Genomic DNA, 12,954 nt, shown 5'->3' with positions numbered 1-12,954 from the left:
GCGCGAGCTTCCTGGTTATTCTCTCTCGAGGCATTGCTTTGAAGTTTTAGTTGTATAGAGGTTAGCAGGTTAGTAACAATTGCATTTAGATCACAAGCACTCACAAAATGCCATCGTGGGGGTTTAGAAATACCGTGCATGCACATTACTCCAATGACACTGTCAAACTAGCCTCAAAAGACTCTGAAAAGTCTCCGGTTTCTCTGGACGAATTGATCAAGAACAATGTTCCCGAGTTTGTGAACGGTGCACGTGCCAACTTCCACCCATTGCTGTTTAACGGTACCTTGCAGACGATGTACCTCTCGAAGGCCGACTATTCCAAGGTATACCAAGTCAACTACGGCAGGAAGATCATTGAGTTCCCAGGCGAAGATGCCGACTATCCTCATCTAACCAGCGGTCAAACTACAGCTGATTATGCGATTTTGCCCCTGGAATCAAGAGAGGAGTTCAAGGCCAAGTGTGCGGAGACTTTGCCGGAAGGATATCCAAGGCTTCATCCAAGAACTAGGTATCTCACAGAGGACGAATCTAAGGCGCTGGATAAAGACTGGGCCTCTAACGATCATGACATTGTGATTATTAACCATGGATTGGCTGGAGGATCGCATGAGCCTGCTATCAGGGGCGTGGTGGAGAAGTTGTTTGATCATGGAAAAGGCATGAACGTGGTGGTGCTCAACTCAAGGGGATGCTGTCGTTCAAAGATCACCACCCCGGAATTGTTCAGCGGATTTTCCACCGACGATATCAGATACTTTGTGGACAAGATCCACAAGGCTTATCCTACCAAACTTATTTACCTAATGGGTTTTTCGTTTGGTGGCTTGTTGGTAGCCAATTACCTCGCAGAAGAAGCAGAGAAATCAGTAGTGACCGCTGCCGTCACTATTGGTGCTCCTTGGGACTTGTTGGACTCCATGTACCATCTGCAACACTCGTGGAGTGGTAGAAAACTGTTTGCACCTGCAATCACCTATTTCCTTACTAATTTGATCAAGGTGAACTTCGAGGTGTTGAAGCAAAGACCCGATATCTTTGGTACCGAGTATAAGAATCCAGATATCAAGTCCCCTCCTGACTTCGATGACAGATACACGGCCAAATACGCTGGGTTTGTGTCTGCATCGGATTACTACCGGATTGTGGGGCCGGTAAACCGCATGTCGCAGATCCAGACTCCTTTGGTTTCAATTAACAGCTTGGATGATCCTACTGTTTCGGTCAATTTACCATTTAAAGACGCTGAGAGGAATCCATATCTGTATCTGATGGCCACCGATTTTGGTGGCCATCTCGCCTATCTCAAGCCAGATGGAGACTTGTGGATCAAAGACCCTGTGTCCAAGCTGTTCAATGCTTTTGGTCAGCAGGTAGCCAAGAAGCGTCCGATTACAGAATATAAGCCTCCAAAGTCGAGATACTACTACAAAATTCATAAATAGCCGGTATGAGAAACATTAGACATAAATCAAATATAAATCTTACAGCATATCTCAGTTCTAATTTCAGGCGCAAATTTCAAAGTTGATAAAAGCCGTATTAATCTCAATATAAAATCGACTCTCGGTTTGCTACCTCTGTTTAGGCCTTTGTCAAAGCTCAGAACTCAAGGCCTGGCTTGACTCCGTCATAAACAATCTTCTCGATTGACGCAGGCTCAAATCCAGTCAAGGCAAGAGTCTTGGAGAAATCAAAAGGAACGTGTTCTTTTTTGAGAGTTGTTGCATGATCTGCAGAGTTACCTTTGGAAATCTTTCCTCTGAGCTCAGGAAACTTGTCATTGATGATGTCAAGTAGTGATTGAGTTGTGAACTCTCCAGAGGAAAGAGCAAGTCTGGCATCCTTGTACTCTGCATAGTTTTGAATACTAAGAACGTGAGCCTTTGCTGCATCTTTAACGTCACAGCAGACGCCAAAAACGCTGGTGAAGGGGCCGGGTGCGTCTGATGGAAGATCAATAAGAGAGAGGAAAAATAATGACTCGCTGGTCAGGTTTCCCTTTAGCTCGACAAATCTCTGAGGTCCAAATACAAAAGATGGGCACACTGAAGAGAGAGTGAAATTAACACCGGGCTACTTGACAAAGCTTCTTGCAGACCTTTCAGCCTCTGCCTTGGAGTATGAGTAAGCCATAGGTTCGAAGTCCTTTACATCTTCCCATGATGTTTCGTTCCAAGTTTCTTCTGAAACGACAGCTGATGGGTCTGATGGGTACTTGAAGTTTTGCAGGGCGGCATTCGAAGACGTGTGAACGACATGTTTGACATTTGGTGCAAAGTCACGAATGCTTTCGGGGATGTTCGTGGTACTCTTTACAGATGTCTCAAAAAAAGCGTGGTAATAGTCATCTTTATCAATCCCGCTTGGAAGAACGGCAGCAGCGTGGATGACAAACTCAATGTCTGGGTGGTTCTGGAAAACCTCGTCGAATGCGCCTGGAGTACCGACATCAGGGACTATCTCAAAACTGAGACGTGGTTCAGAGAACAACCCAGTCAGTATAGTAGCCTTAGCACTAGATTTAACCGTTCCTATAACGGTGTATCCGTTTTTTAAGAGCTGAGAGACAATGTGAAGGGCCAAGTAGCCGGAGGCTCCAGAAATGAGAACAGTGGACATTGGGGAGAGAGTGGTGATGAGAGTGAAGTTACAGTGTAGAGGGAGTATCTGTTAGACTTACCTGAAAGACGAGGTCTTGCAAAAGAAAATAGTGGCTTTTTTCTTGATACGGTGAATAGGTCGTGACATATTCAAGGGGTGACAGCACCTTTTTATATATCTCAGTTCTTTGCTAAATTCCGGTAACTCCCACATAAGTCTTGGGTTCTATAAGTGACTGCAAAAAAGCCTCAGTAGTTCATGTGATTATTCCAACTCATTCAAAACACCTCCAATTACCAGTATCAAAGTGTTGTGTAGTCCCAGACGCCGTTCAAAAAAGTTCTTGATTTTGAGCCGCACCATGTGCATTTACACGCGGCGGGATCATGCACTCGAGCCCCCCGTCCAAACAGCCGTTTAAATAACCGCAGATGAATTTCACGCAAACGCCATAACTCAATTTAAGAATTCGAATTCTTACAAATATAAATAGCCAAAAATTCCACTCACCAGTCCGCGAAGAAAGCCTCCTCGATTTTTTGGTTGGTCCAGGATATCTTGATGAAAACTTGTGGCTTTACTGTACGTTGTGTCAGGCTGAACAATCAAACAAACTTACTTAAATACAATACTTATATGAGATCTGCATTTAGGCTTCATTTCTTAAGATCCTTGTACTCGAGATACTGTCTGACTCCGTCAACGACCGACTTCTCAAGAGGAATGAAGTCAATGCCCATAATCTCGGCGGTCTTCGTGAAATCATGGGCAACATGCTTTGCCTCCAAGGTTGCAGCATGGTCTGCCGAATTTCCAACTGGGATTTTTCCTACAAGCTCGGGAAAATTCTTGTTGATGAAATCGAGGAAAATCTGGGATGAAAACTCAGTCCGGCCCAGAGCCAGTCTCGCTCCCTTGAACTTAACGTAGTTTTCAACACTCAACACGTGTGCTTTTGCTACGTCTCTGACATCAATAGCAACTCCCCAGGCATCAAAGGGACCGGGATTATCTGCAGGAGTTTCAACGAGACTGATGACATGCTGCACCTCGCTGGATGGGTTTCCTTCCAATTCAACGAACTTCTGTGGTCCAATAACATGGAACGGACAAACCGATGTAAAGGTGAATTTGATCTCTGGTCTCTCAACAAATTTCAGTGCAGCTCTTTCAGCTTCAGCCTTTGAGTATGCATAAGCCAACAGTTCATAATCTCCGACCTGGTCCCAAGTCATCTCGTTCCATGTCTCTTCCGTCAAAAACAGATCAGGGTCCGACAATAATCTGAAGTCGGCAATGGATGCTCCAGAAGACGTGAGAACCACATGCTTGACTTTGGGGCCATATTTCTCTATGGCCTTGAGAATGTTGGTGGTTCCTGCAATAGAAGTCTCTACATACTGCTTGTAGAAATCTTCTTTAGGCACGCCTCTTGGAAGAACAGCTGCACTATGGATCACAAATTCAATCTCGGGGTGCGCCTTAAACGTGGCATCAAAAGAAGCTGCCTCTGCAATGTCAGCAACAATCTCGAAACTCAGATCGGAATCTGAAAACTTCTTGAGAAAGAATTCGGCCTTCTCTTCAGACCTAACAGTGCCGATGACGGTGTACTCCTTTTCGAGTAGCTGACTGACAATATGGGCAGCAATATAGCCTGAGGCACCGGTGACAAGGACTGTGGGCATTGGAAAAGTTTGTGGATGTTTTTTTTACTATTGATCCATTATAATCTTACTTCCTTGCGACTTTCCAAGGGTTTATATAGCTGGTTTCTTCGTCCGCCCATTTCGGCCAATACCGAGCTTACTAAATCATGCATGACGATACTTAGAGCAAGTATGATCAATCTCGGCGATTCGTGAGAGATCATGGCGTTCTGATATCGTGTTAGTCTCGGCCTTTACCCAATCTGGAAGCACGGCTGTGTTGATTTCGGCCTTTACACGCTCGGCCTTTAAACGGTTACCGCTTTGGGTCAAACTGGCGGCTAATCAATGGCGTCAGCGGTAAACGTGAATAAGTTGGGATTACTAACCTCAGTCAAATGCAATGCAAATAATATTATAGTTTATCGAGTCTATACGGGCCTCAAAAGAACTCAATGCTCTTAGCCAGATATTTGTTTTTCAGCACAGACAACCCAGTTCCTGCAACGAGCAGTGTGACTCCAGTCACAAAGAAGGTGAGCGTCGAACATATCACCATTCCATCATTTCCGAATCCGAACGAGTCCTTGGCCACACACTGGGCCTCGAAATCGTAGCCGTAAATGGTATTATAGAAAAGGGACCCAAGTACAGGCATGGTGCTGAACACCCCCCACGTCAGCCCCAACATTTCAACCCCCCAGATATACACCACGAGGGCTGGATAGAGTGTGAATACCACTCCGTTGAGTATTCCATTGGACACCACAATGGAGAGCGCATGCTGGGCGGCGTGCTCCGAGGAAGACAAAAATAGATGGCCGCAAGCTGCTACCAGGGTGAGTGCAGAGATGATGGTGACGCGCGATATGGGTCGCACCAAGGAGGTTTCAGAGGCAGGCGATGCCGAGATGTAATCTGTGGTCAGCATGATAATTATTCTAGCAGCGGTGGAGGCCATTGAATGGATGGAAAGCAGTCTGTCGAACTCCTCCACTGGCTCTCCCAAAGACGCGGTTATGGAAGCCATGTTGGAAAGAAACAACTCCGAGGACCCAACTGATGCCAAAAAAAAAGCAATCAGAGGGTAAAGAAGCGGATCTGTGAAGAATTGGCGCGCCTTTTGAGCATATGACCTGGGCTCGAATCCCGAAAGTGTGAGGGCATCCAGAGAAGGCGATGCCAGTAGACCATCGTCTATGTGTCTAAAGATATCGGGCGAAACCACCGCGGCGGCTCCCGCAGCGAGCAGGGGAGAAGACATCACTACCGAGTGCGATGGGGTCATAAATGGTGAAGACATGAGGGGCGATAGCTCGTCGTCACCAAGATTATATCCATCTTCATCAATTCGGTCTGCATCGTTAGCCACGGAAGCACCTATGAACGCCAACACTGAAGCACCACACATAACCGCGAGGAAAAATTTGAAAACCGGTGCAAAGTCATTGGAGGTCTTCAGGATCACGTTTTTCACGATGTGGACCTCCAGCACCGCGCTCAGACCCACCATCACGTTGGGCACACTGAGAGCGAACGTAGTGGAGTATTTGGCAAACGACTTGGCACACGTGACCGTGCAACAACACAGCAAACACCCATTGGCAATTCCAACAAAGAAAAAGCCCATTACCATCGTCAGATAAGTTGAGTGAGCGGCATAAGAATGGATGATCGTCAAGAAACCAACAACATACGAACAAAGCGATACCAGACCCAACACGTGAGGACCGTGAGTATCCGCTAACAAACCCATCACGGGAGAAAATCCGTTCGCACCCAGCGTCTGGGCTATAATAATCCTGTTAATCTCGATCTGTGAATATGCGAGATCGTACTGTAATGGGTATGTAAATAGCGCAAACAATACCACAATTCCAAGCGAAAGACAGGATAGAGATGCGATAGCAAAGGCAGTTGCATCTAGCATTCGGGTGCCCCCCTGAAGGTACACCTTGTGAGATATTGCATTGGTTATCAGCATGATCGTTTTCTCAACCCAATCATGTATAAAAACTTTTGACAGAAAGAGGAAAAACTTGTCTGTAATATGTCAACCGACCCCAAAAGGCCCCAGTTCTCTGCTTATATGCACGAGGACCGAAATGCAGCCGGTTTGGGGTCGTGTGCTGTCCAGATCGAGTTATCGGAGCGCCGGTTTTGGGGTTACCCGGGGTTGATTGCCTGAACTGGCCAACTACGACCGGCTCGCCCTTCAGAGCCCGCGGTACTCCTGTGCATTTGGTGGTTTCAATGGAGAGACATGCGTGTTCGGTTAATTTCTGGGTCGCTTATTCGTCCGTCATACTGGCGTGTGACGGCGTGGTAAATGTTTGCGAGAACTTTTTTGAGTGTCACGCGTTTGGTGTACACGACCGCATTTGTGATAACGGCTCACCGTATTATCTTTTTGATTCAATGTTTGTAGCACACAATCAGGACAGACACAGGATCAGAATCTGCTGCCGGTGATGGCCCCGAGACTCACGCAGGTGCCTGGTGTTGTGCAGAACAGAAAGCCATACCCGAAAGGGTCTCAAACAACGATGCTGTAGTCTGTATGGAAATGTGCGGATACATGGGTGTGGACATACATGTGGGAAAGAGGTACCATTCTCTTCAACTTTTTGTACTCAAATTCGAGCTTTGGAGTAAAATAATACGCTTTTTTGAGGCATTCCTCGAGTGCCAATCTCTTGCAGATAATCTGCATCTTATTTTGTGCGGCGTATTATTGAATGGTACACCCTGTGGATTGGTGCTGTCAAATTCGGGCTATTCGCATTGGCAGGACTATAAGCTCTATTTTTTTTTTTTTCGGCTTGTTTAATTGTGTCATTCTGTGTCATTGCCATAGGTTTCACCCAGTCTAATGAAACAAAGATTAGCCTATTGTATGTGGCAGCAGGTGCATTCGAGACAATCCCGAAGCTGTACCATGACTCTTCCGGTTAGTTCCACTTGATTCTCTTACTCAAGCCCGTACAATCTGGTGTGTTGTATTTAACTGCTCATATATGTAGTACTTCCTCCAAGACCTCTCGCATTCTCGAATATCTCCATCACGGGCCGCATCCTTAACCCTGCTCATCTTTGAGCCGCATGTGGCTGTCAAGGGACGTTCCCATAACGTGAGGATTGTCGATCAGCGCATGGTTTACGAAAAGTCAATACTCAGTCATATCCAATACATACCATTGCTTTCAGAGTAAACCCAAAGATCTTATTATTATCAAAAGCAGTTTGGCAACAGGGATTATGTCAAAGTAGTGTAAACTCAAGGTGTTGTTCTGCGCACGTCCTCTAAGGGGCCCTCAGTCTTCTGGAACGGACGGCTGCATGCTTTCTTCCACATCTTTTTACAAACCAAAGAGTCCAAAAAGGACTTGAATCGATTGTTGATAACGAAACTGGATTTACTGTTGCCAATTTGCATTACCGTCATCTTGTTCTGGCCTATTTATACTAATCACTCAGATGTCTTTGGAAGCGGCCTTGGACGATGAGAGGAAGCAGATCATCGAGATCATGGAGAGGCAGAAGCGCAAATCCGAGGCTCAAGCAAAGGATGCCTCCTCTAGAGGTCGATCTCAGAGTCCTGGAATGGCTAGAACTCAATCGCGTGGTATTTCAGGTCGCTCGTTATCGCGCGGCAGCGTTGCTGATGACAGGTTCTCGATAACACAGCACGATCCTTCAGAGAGACTACGTTCGCCGAGTTCCACTCGACTTAAAAAAGATGTTCTATCTGATGATGAAGCGAGTCTGTCTTCAGATGAGGAGCAGATTAGCGATACCGATTCGGAGTTTGGATATGATGATGGTGGGGCGTTGCTGCCTAACTTTGCGACGTACTCTCCTGCCTTGGAGACTGCAACTACTGACAAAGTGAACATTAAGGATGAGGTGGCGTCCATAGGCAGAGCCGATACAGCACGACTAATTGCGGATGCTAAAAAAGCGGAAGAATTGGACCAATTGTCTGCTGCCGAGAGAGCTGTCGCGAATGCTCGCTTGGTAGGCCAAAATGTTCCCCGGGATGTGGCCGAGATGGTAGGAGCCGATTCCAGATCGCCCCATAATGACAAGTTCTTCCAGGAGGATAAGGAGCGCAAGGAAAAGCTAAAGGAATACGCGGTTTACAAGAAGAAGCTCGTCTCTCCGACGGGTAATGCTAATGACAACTTTCTGGTTCCCTACACTTCGGATGTGGAGGAGAGAAAGGACAGCGAGTTAGCGCGCAGTCTGAACGAGCACGTAGAGGTTTCTCCTATTGAATCCAGTGGTGACAATGCGCGTGCTATTCGGACAATTACTCGGGGAGGTTTCTTTGAGATAGTGAAGGGACAGAAGAGGCCTAAAACGTTTCTCCTCTGCACAGACTTCTCAGACGAGTCCAAATATGCTCTGGAGTGGTGTGTGGGAACCGTTCTGGTGGATGGATCTGTTCTGTACATCATAAATGTGATTGAGGACGATGACTTTTCGTCCATGAACCTGAATGGTATTCCGTCTCAGACCTACTCTAAGGGAAGCCCTCTCACTCCAACAGCATCTGCTCCGGCTTCGGCTCCCTCCAAATCCCGTGACAAACTACGTACTGACAATGTGGAGCGGATGACAGCCGAAGTTTTGGAGCTTTTGCGGTTGACTAAACTCCAAGTGCATGTTGTTTGCGAGTCTATCCACCATCCAATTCCACGCCATTTCATCGTGGAAATTATTCACCATCTCTCACCCACGTTGGTGATAGTCGGATCCAAAGGTAAGTCCGCACTCAAGGGTGTGTTGCTGGGATCACTTTCGAACTATCTCGTCCGAAAAAGCAATGTTCCCGTGATGGTTGTCAAACGCAAGCTCAAGAAGCTCACTCGCAGGAAGGCCAACCAGTTCTCCAACAACATCAAGCCTCTTCACACACTGGCCGAGGCACGGATTGACTGAGTGTACAAGTATTTAATTCGGCTGCAAGAATTGCATTTCTATCAGATGTGTGTGCAGTGTGCTGCCATGCTTGATTCTCTTCATTCCCTCATACTCTTCATCCTCTTTAATTACGTGTAATGATCAATTTTTTATGTTCTGCCTATCTCGTTCCCACCGTTCCCAGAACCGGGAGGTGAGGGGAAACCCGCCCGTTGTCAAAGGGAGGTATTTACGTTTCCAGAGGAGGGGTGCAGGCTGTAAAATCCGTTGGGAGAGTGCCTTCGCCTCCCTATCTCCAATATATACCGCCACAAACCCACCCAGGACTTCTTCTTCTCATCTTTGTTCTTCTCGAGAGGCTCTGGAAGTTTCTTACGGTTGTTGATCGGCCCGAATCCCAGCAAGCAAGCGAAGCAGCAGCGGCTCAAACAAGAGGCCCCACCAAGTGCGCGACTCAAATGTTATATTATGCGAACTTCAAGTCAAAGCTACAGCACTCCATACAATACTCATCCCACGCAGGGCCCTCGAGTTTGACCGGTAATCTCACGAGATTGCTGAATAACCATTTGCTATCACGGTTCACCTATAATATACCTCCTCCACCCATTCACGGTGAGTCACAGCACCATCCTTGGAAGCATATCGTTGACACGCATGGGATGGAGTCTCAGTATCTCCCCAATATCACCAACTACACACCACGGTTTTTTGGAGAGTCAAATGTCTCAATATGGCATCGGTTGCCGGTGGTGAGACGGTCTGCAGTGTTAGTACTGCTTTTTCTAGGCAAGAGCGGCGAATTGCGTGTGGTGCTCACGAAGCGGTCGCGCGACCTGAGGAGCTTCTCGGGTCACGTTTCCCTCCCTGGTGGAAGGGCCGATACCGGTCTTGAGAGTGAATGGATGGTTGCCAGGCGAGAAACAGAAGAAGAGATTGGTATTTCCAGATACGATAGAGTGAACGCCGAGAACGGGTTCTCAATAGAGTACGTGAACATGCTTCCTTCGTATCTCTCGCGGACATTTCTGGCGGTACGGCCTTGTGTGGGCTTTGTGAAATGGGCTCCGGAAAAGCTGGCGAACCCAGAAGATCAACATATATCTTCTATTCTGCTTAATCCTGGCGAGTCATCGTCGATCTTCTCGGTTCCTTTGAAGGACTTCCTCCAACCCAAACCGAGGCGCTACGAGCTCCAGGAGTGTCTCAAGCAATCATACGTGAAAACCAAATGGGGCGGGCTCCCATGGAACTTGCGTTCATACATCTTTCCTCTACACAACGACAACGAAGTCAGATGGCTTTCTGAAGTTCAGGATCTTTCGAGCGAGGAGGAAGAGTCTCAGACAGACATGGAATTGGGGGAAAAGACCAGAGACGTTTGGGGGCTAACTGCAAATATTCTGCGCGATTTGGCAGAGGTTGCGTATTGCCAGAGGGGAGACGATTTAGTCATTGGAGAGGAAGAACTCATGCACTCGTTGCACGAGCATGGGGGCCAGATGTCGACCAAACGCAGATCTGATTTCGAGACAAAAATGATCGCTGGTGCAAAGGGAGTCAAATTTGGAGACGTTTTGGAGAAGAAGGAGTTTGAGAGGTTGAAGAAAATCTACAGTCATATATAAAATGGAGGAGGAGAAAGACATGAAATCGCCTCCTGTATTGTTGGAGTATTCCGATGATATGCCGCTCAATAGAACCATGCTATTGCTATCAGTATTTAGATGGTATTAGATATTGTTTTATAAAAATGGTTAGCATTTGTTCCTGTTGAAGGTGATTGCCTAAGTCGGTATTTTTGTTCTTGCACTACTTTTGCCAAATTCAATTCTAACTTCGACAAATTCCTAGCTGAACGAGATCAAGCTACCTCCTTCAGTCCACACTCCACACTCCGTATCGATCATGTTGGAATCGCCCATTATTCTCAGAAGGCTGTTCTCGAGCTCTTCGAGTTCTGCAGCCAGATCATACAAGGCAGTCGTTACCAGGAGAGTTGCCAAAAGGCCAGAATACAAAGAGGGCGACGTAAAACCACACACCGTCTTCGTGCCCAAAGAGTTGCCCAAATATCCTGACTACAAGTATGGTGAATATACCACCTTCAAGAAAGCCAACAAAGCTTTGCTCGGAGGCCAGGTGATCAACTTCGGTAAGCAATATTCCGAGTTTGGAAACAAGAGCAGTAGGACGTGGAGGGTGAACATCCAGAAAAAGAAGCTCTGGTCCGAGAGCCTGGAAAAGCTGATTCCATTGACGGTATCTACGCGTGTTCTCAGCACTATCACTAAGGAAGGTGGCCTTGACAATTATCTTTTGAAGGACAAATCTGCCAGAGTCAAAGAGTTGGGTCCACTGGGTTGGAGACTGAAGTTTGACATACTGTCGAGGCAGGCCACTATCATGAGGAAGGAAGCTAAAGAGGCAAAAATCGAGCAGCTCAGCAAGGATGAGGAGGAGAGAGTTTATTTCAAGGTTTTGATTGGTGGAGAACCAGCTAAACTCAAGGTTGGTAAGAGAAAGCTACTTAAGGAGCTGTTTCCCTTGGCCAAGAAGAACTCAACGAATTTGAGTTTTGCAAAATTTGGCCATACTGTCAAGAACACGAGTGTTCAGGACGTAGTAAACCGGTTGCAGGAATATGGCTATGATTTCTCCAAGGTGAGGGTGTAAATAAGCGTTTGGTGTGCCCTTATATAATATAGGGTAGTGTATATATTTCAATTGAACGCCGCAAAGTTTCTGTCAAATAATTAGTGCACGAAGTTTCTGCTCAAGAGGCAGCGGGAAAAAAGCAGTCACAAACAAAATTTCCCAATCCGGAACCTTGTTGAGCCGGTACACACCCTCGTTCAAATCTTCTCAAGTTGTAGAAGTTGAAAATTCACAACTTCATACTTTACATTCAAACGTACACTACACACATATACAAAAATGGTTAAGTCTGGTATGTTAGATTTGATAGTATAAGGTGTCCATTGTGAAGTCCGGGTGAATAGTTTATTTGGGGAGCAACGTTGTTACGGATTGGTCGAACATTGAAAGCAGAGACGAAAGACTCAAGAAATATGATAGATGATACAACAACGCTTTGAGGTTGAAGACAGTGATGCATGAGGATGAGTTCTAAGTGGTTATCTGGCTCATTTTATCTGCTGTTTATCCCGATCAAGATATTGTCGCTGGACTTATTCGAATAGGTCTGGATACGATATGGAGAATACCAACCCCCAACCACTACAACCCTTCTCCCTTTATCAAGATGCACTCTCACTGCCACATGAATAGTTACTAACATCCCAATAGGTATCGCCGCTGGTGTTAACAAGGGTCACAAAGTGACCGCTAAGGAGGTTGCCCCAAAAATCTCGTACAGAAAGGGTGCTTTGTCCAAGAGAACCGCCTTCGTCAGAGACATTGTCCGTGAAGTGTCCGGTTTGGCTCCATACGAGAGACGTGTCATTGAGTTGATCAGAAATGCTGGTGAGAAGCGTGCCAAGAAGCTGGCCAAGAAGAGATTGGGAACTCACTTGAGAGCCAAGGCCAAGGTTGAGGAGATGAACAAGATCATCCAAGAGTCTAGACGTCACTAAGCCCTTTACCATTTCTCATAGTTTAATAAAGATTTTGACAATAGTGGGTTATTCTGGAGTAGTTCTGCCATCTCTGTTGAGTTTTATCGAGCTCCAAGTCCAACAAAACCGGAGCCACCAAAAGTAGTGCGCATATCCATTAAATGAGGCTACCTCCCTGTACCACCAGTTGAAGC

The 12,954-nt window shown here is 46.4% G+C and overlaps 8 protein-coding genes across 8 annotated transcripts; 5 read left to right on the top strand and 3 right to left on the bottom strand.

The window, feature by feature from the left end:
- Positions 1 to 107: 107 nt before the first annotated feature.
- On the top strand, positions 108 to 1,448 carry KUCA_T00004329001 (uncharacterized protein; the record flags this gene model as incomplete). Its single annotated transcript, XM_022601053.1, has 1 exon — positions 108 to 1,448. One exon carries the CDS (start codon positions 108 to 110, stop codon positions 1,446 to 1,448), a length of 1,341 nt encoding a protein of 446 aa, XP_022460337.1.
- Positions 1,449 to 2,079: 631 nt separating this feature from the next.
- On the bottom strand, positions 2,080 to 2,625 carry KUCA_T00004328001 (uncharacterized protein; the record flags this gene model as incomplete). Its single annotated transcript, XM_022601051.1, has 1 exon — positions 2,080 to 2,625. One exon carries the CDS (start codon positions 2,623 to 2,625, stop codon positions 2,080 to 2,082), a length of 546 nt encoding a protein of 181 aa, XP_022460336.1.
- Positions 2,626 to 3,263: 638 nt separating this feature from the next.
- On the bottom strand, positions 3,264 to 4,295 carry KUCA_T00004327001 (uncharacterized protein; the record flags this gene model as incomplete). Its single annotated transcript, XM_022601050.1, has 1 exon — positions 3,264 to 4,295. The coding sequence occupies one exon, from the start codon at positions 4,293 to 4,295 to the stop codon at positions 3,264 to 3,266; it is 1,032 nt and encodes a 343-aa protein (XP_022460335.1).
- A 403-nt stretch (positions 4,296 to 4,698) lies between these two features.
- Positions 4,699 to 6,240, bottom strand: KUCA_T00004326001 (uncharacterized protein; the record flags this gene model as incomplete). Its single annotated transcript, XM_022601049.1, has 1 exon — positions 4,699 to 6,240. One exon carries the CDS (start codon positions 6,238 to 6,240, stop codon positions 4,699 to 4,701), a length of 1,542 nt encoding a protein of 513 aa, XP_022460334.1.
- A 1,493-nt stretch (positions 6,241 to 7,733) lies between these two features.
- KUCA_T00004325001 (uncharacterized protein) lies at positions 7,734 to 9,200 on the top strand (the record flags this gene model as incomplete). Its single annotated transcript, XM_022601048.1, has 1 exon — positions 7,734 to 9,200. The coding sequence occupies one exon, from the start codon at positions 7,734 to 7,736 to the stop codon at positions 9,198 to 9,200; it is 1,467 nt and encodes a 488-aa protein (XP_022460333.1).
- Positions 9,201 to 9,640: 440 nt separating this feature from the next.
- On the top strand, positions 9,641 to 10,810 carry KUCA_T00004324001 (uncharacterized protein; the record flags this gene model as incomplete). The annotated part of the gene is made up of 1 exon (XM_022601047.1): positions 9,641 to 10,810. The coding sequence occupies one exon, from the start codon at positions 9,641 to 9,643 to the stop codon at positions 10,808 to 10,810; it is 1,170 nt and encodes a 389-aa protein (XP_022460332.1).
- A 280-nt stretch (positions 10,811 to 11,090) lies between these two features.
- Positions 11,091 to 11,858, top strand: KUCA_T00004323001 (uncharacterized protein; the record flags this gene model as incomplete). The annotated part of the gene is made up of 1 exon (XM_022601046.1): positions 11,091 to 11,858. One exon carries the CDS (start codon positions 11,091 to 11,093, stop codon positions 11,856 to 11,858), a length of 768 nt encoding a protein of 255 aa, XP_022460331.1.
- A 402-nt stretch (positions 11,859 to 12,260) lies between these two features.
- On the top strand, positions 12,261 to 12,778 carry KUCA_T00004322001 (uncharacterized protein; the record flags this gene model as incomplete). Its single annotated transcript, XM_022601045.1, has 2 exons — positions 12,261 to 12,291; positions 12,492 to 12,778. 2 exons carry the CDS (start codon positions 12,261 to 12,263, stop codon positions 12,776 to 12,778), a joined length of 318 nt encoding a protein of 105 aa, XP_022460330.1.
- Between the last annotated feature and the right edge of the window lie 176 nt (positions 12,779 to 12,954).

Source organism: Kuraishia capsulata, genomic scaffold (assembly GCF_000576695.1).
Source record: "Kuraishia capsulata CBS 1993 genomic scaffold, Kuraishia_capsulata_scaffold_5, whole genome shotgun sequence".
NCBI classification, from domain to species: domain Eukaryota; kingdom Fungi; phylum Ascomycota; class Pichiomycetes; order Pichiales; family Pichiaceae; genus Kuraishia; species Kuraishia capsulata.
The sequence above is the reverse complement of the archived record's forward strand: the minus strand, read 5'-3'. Positions and strand labels throughout refer to the sequence as shown.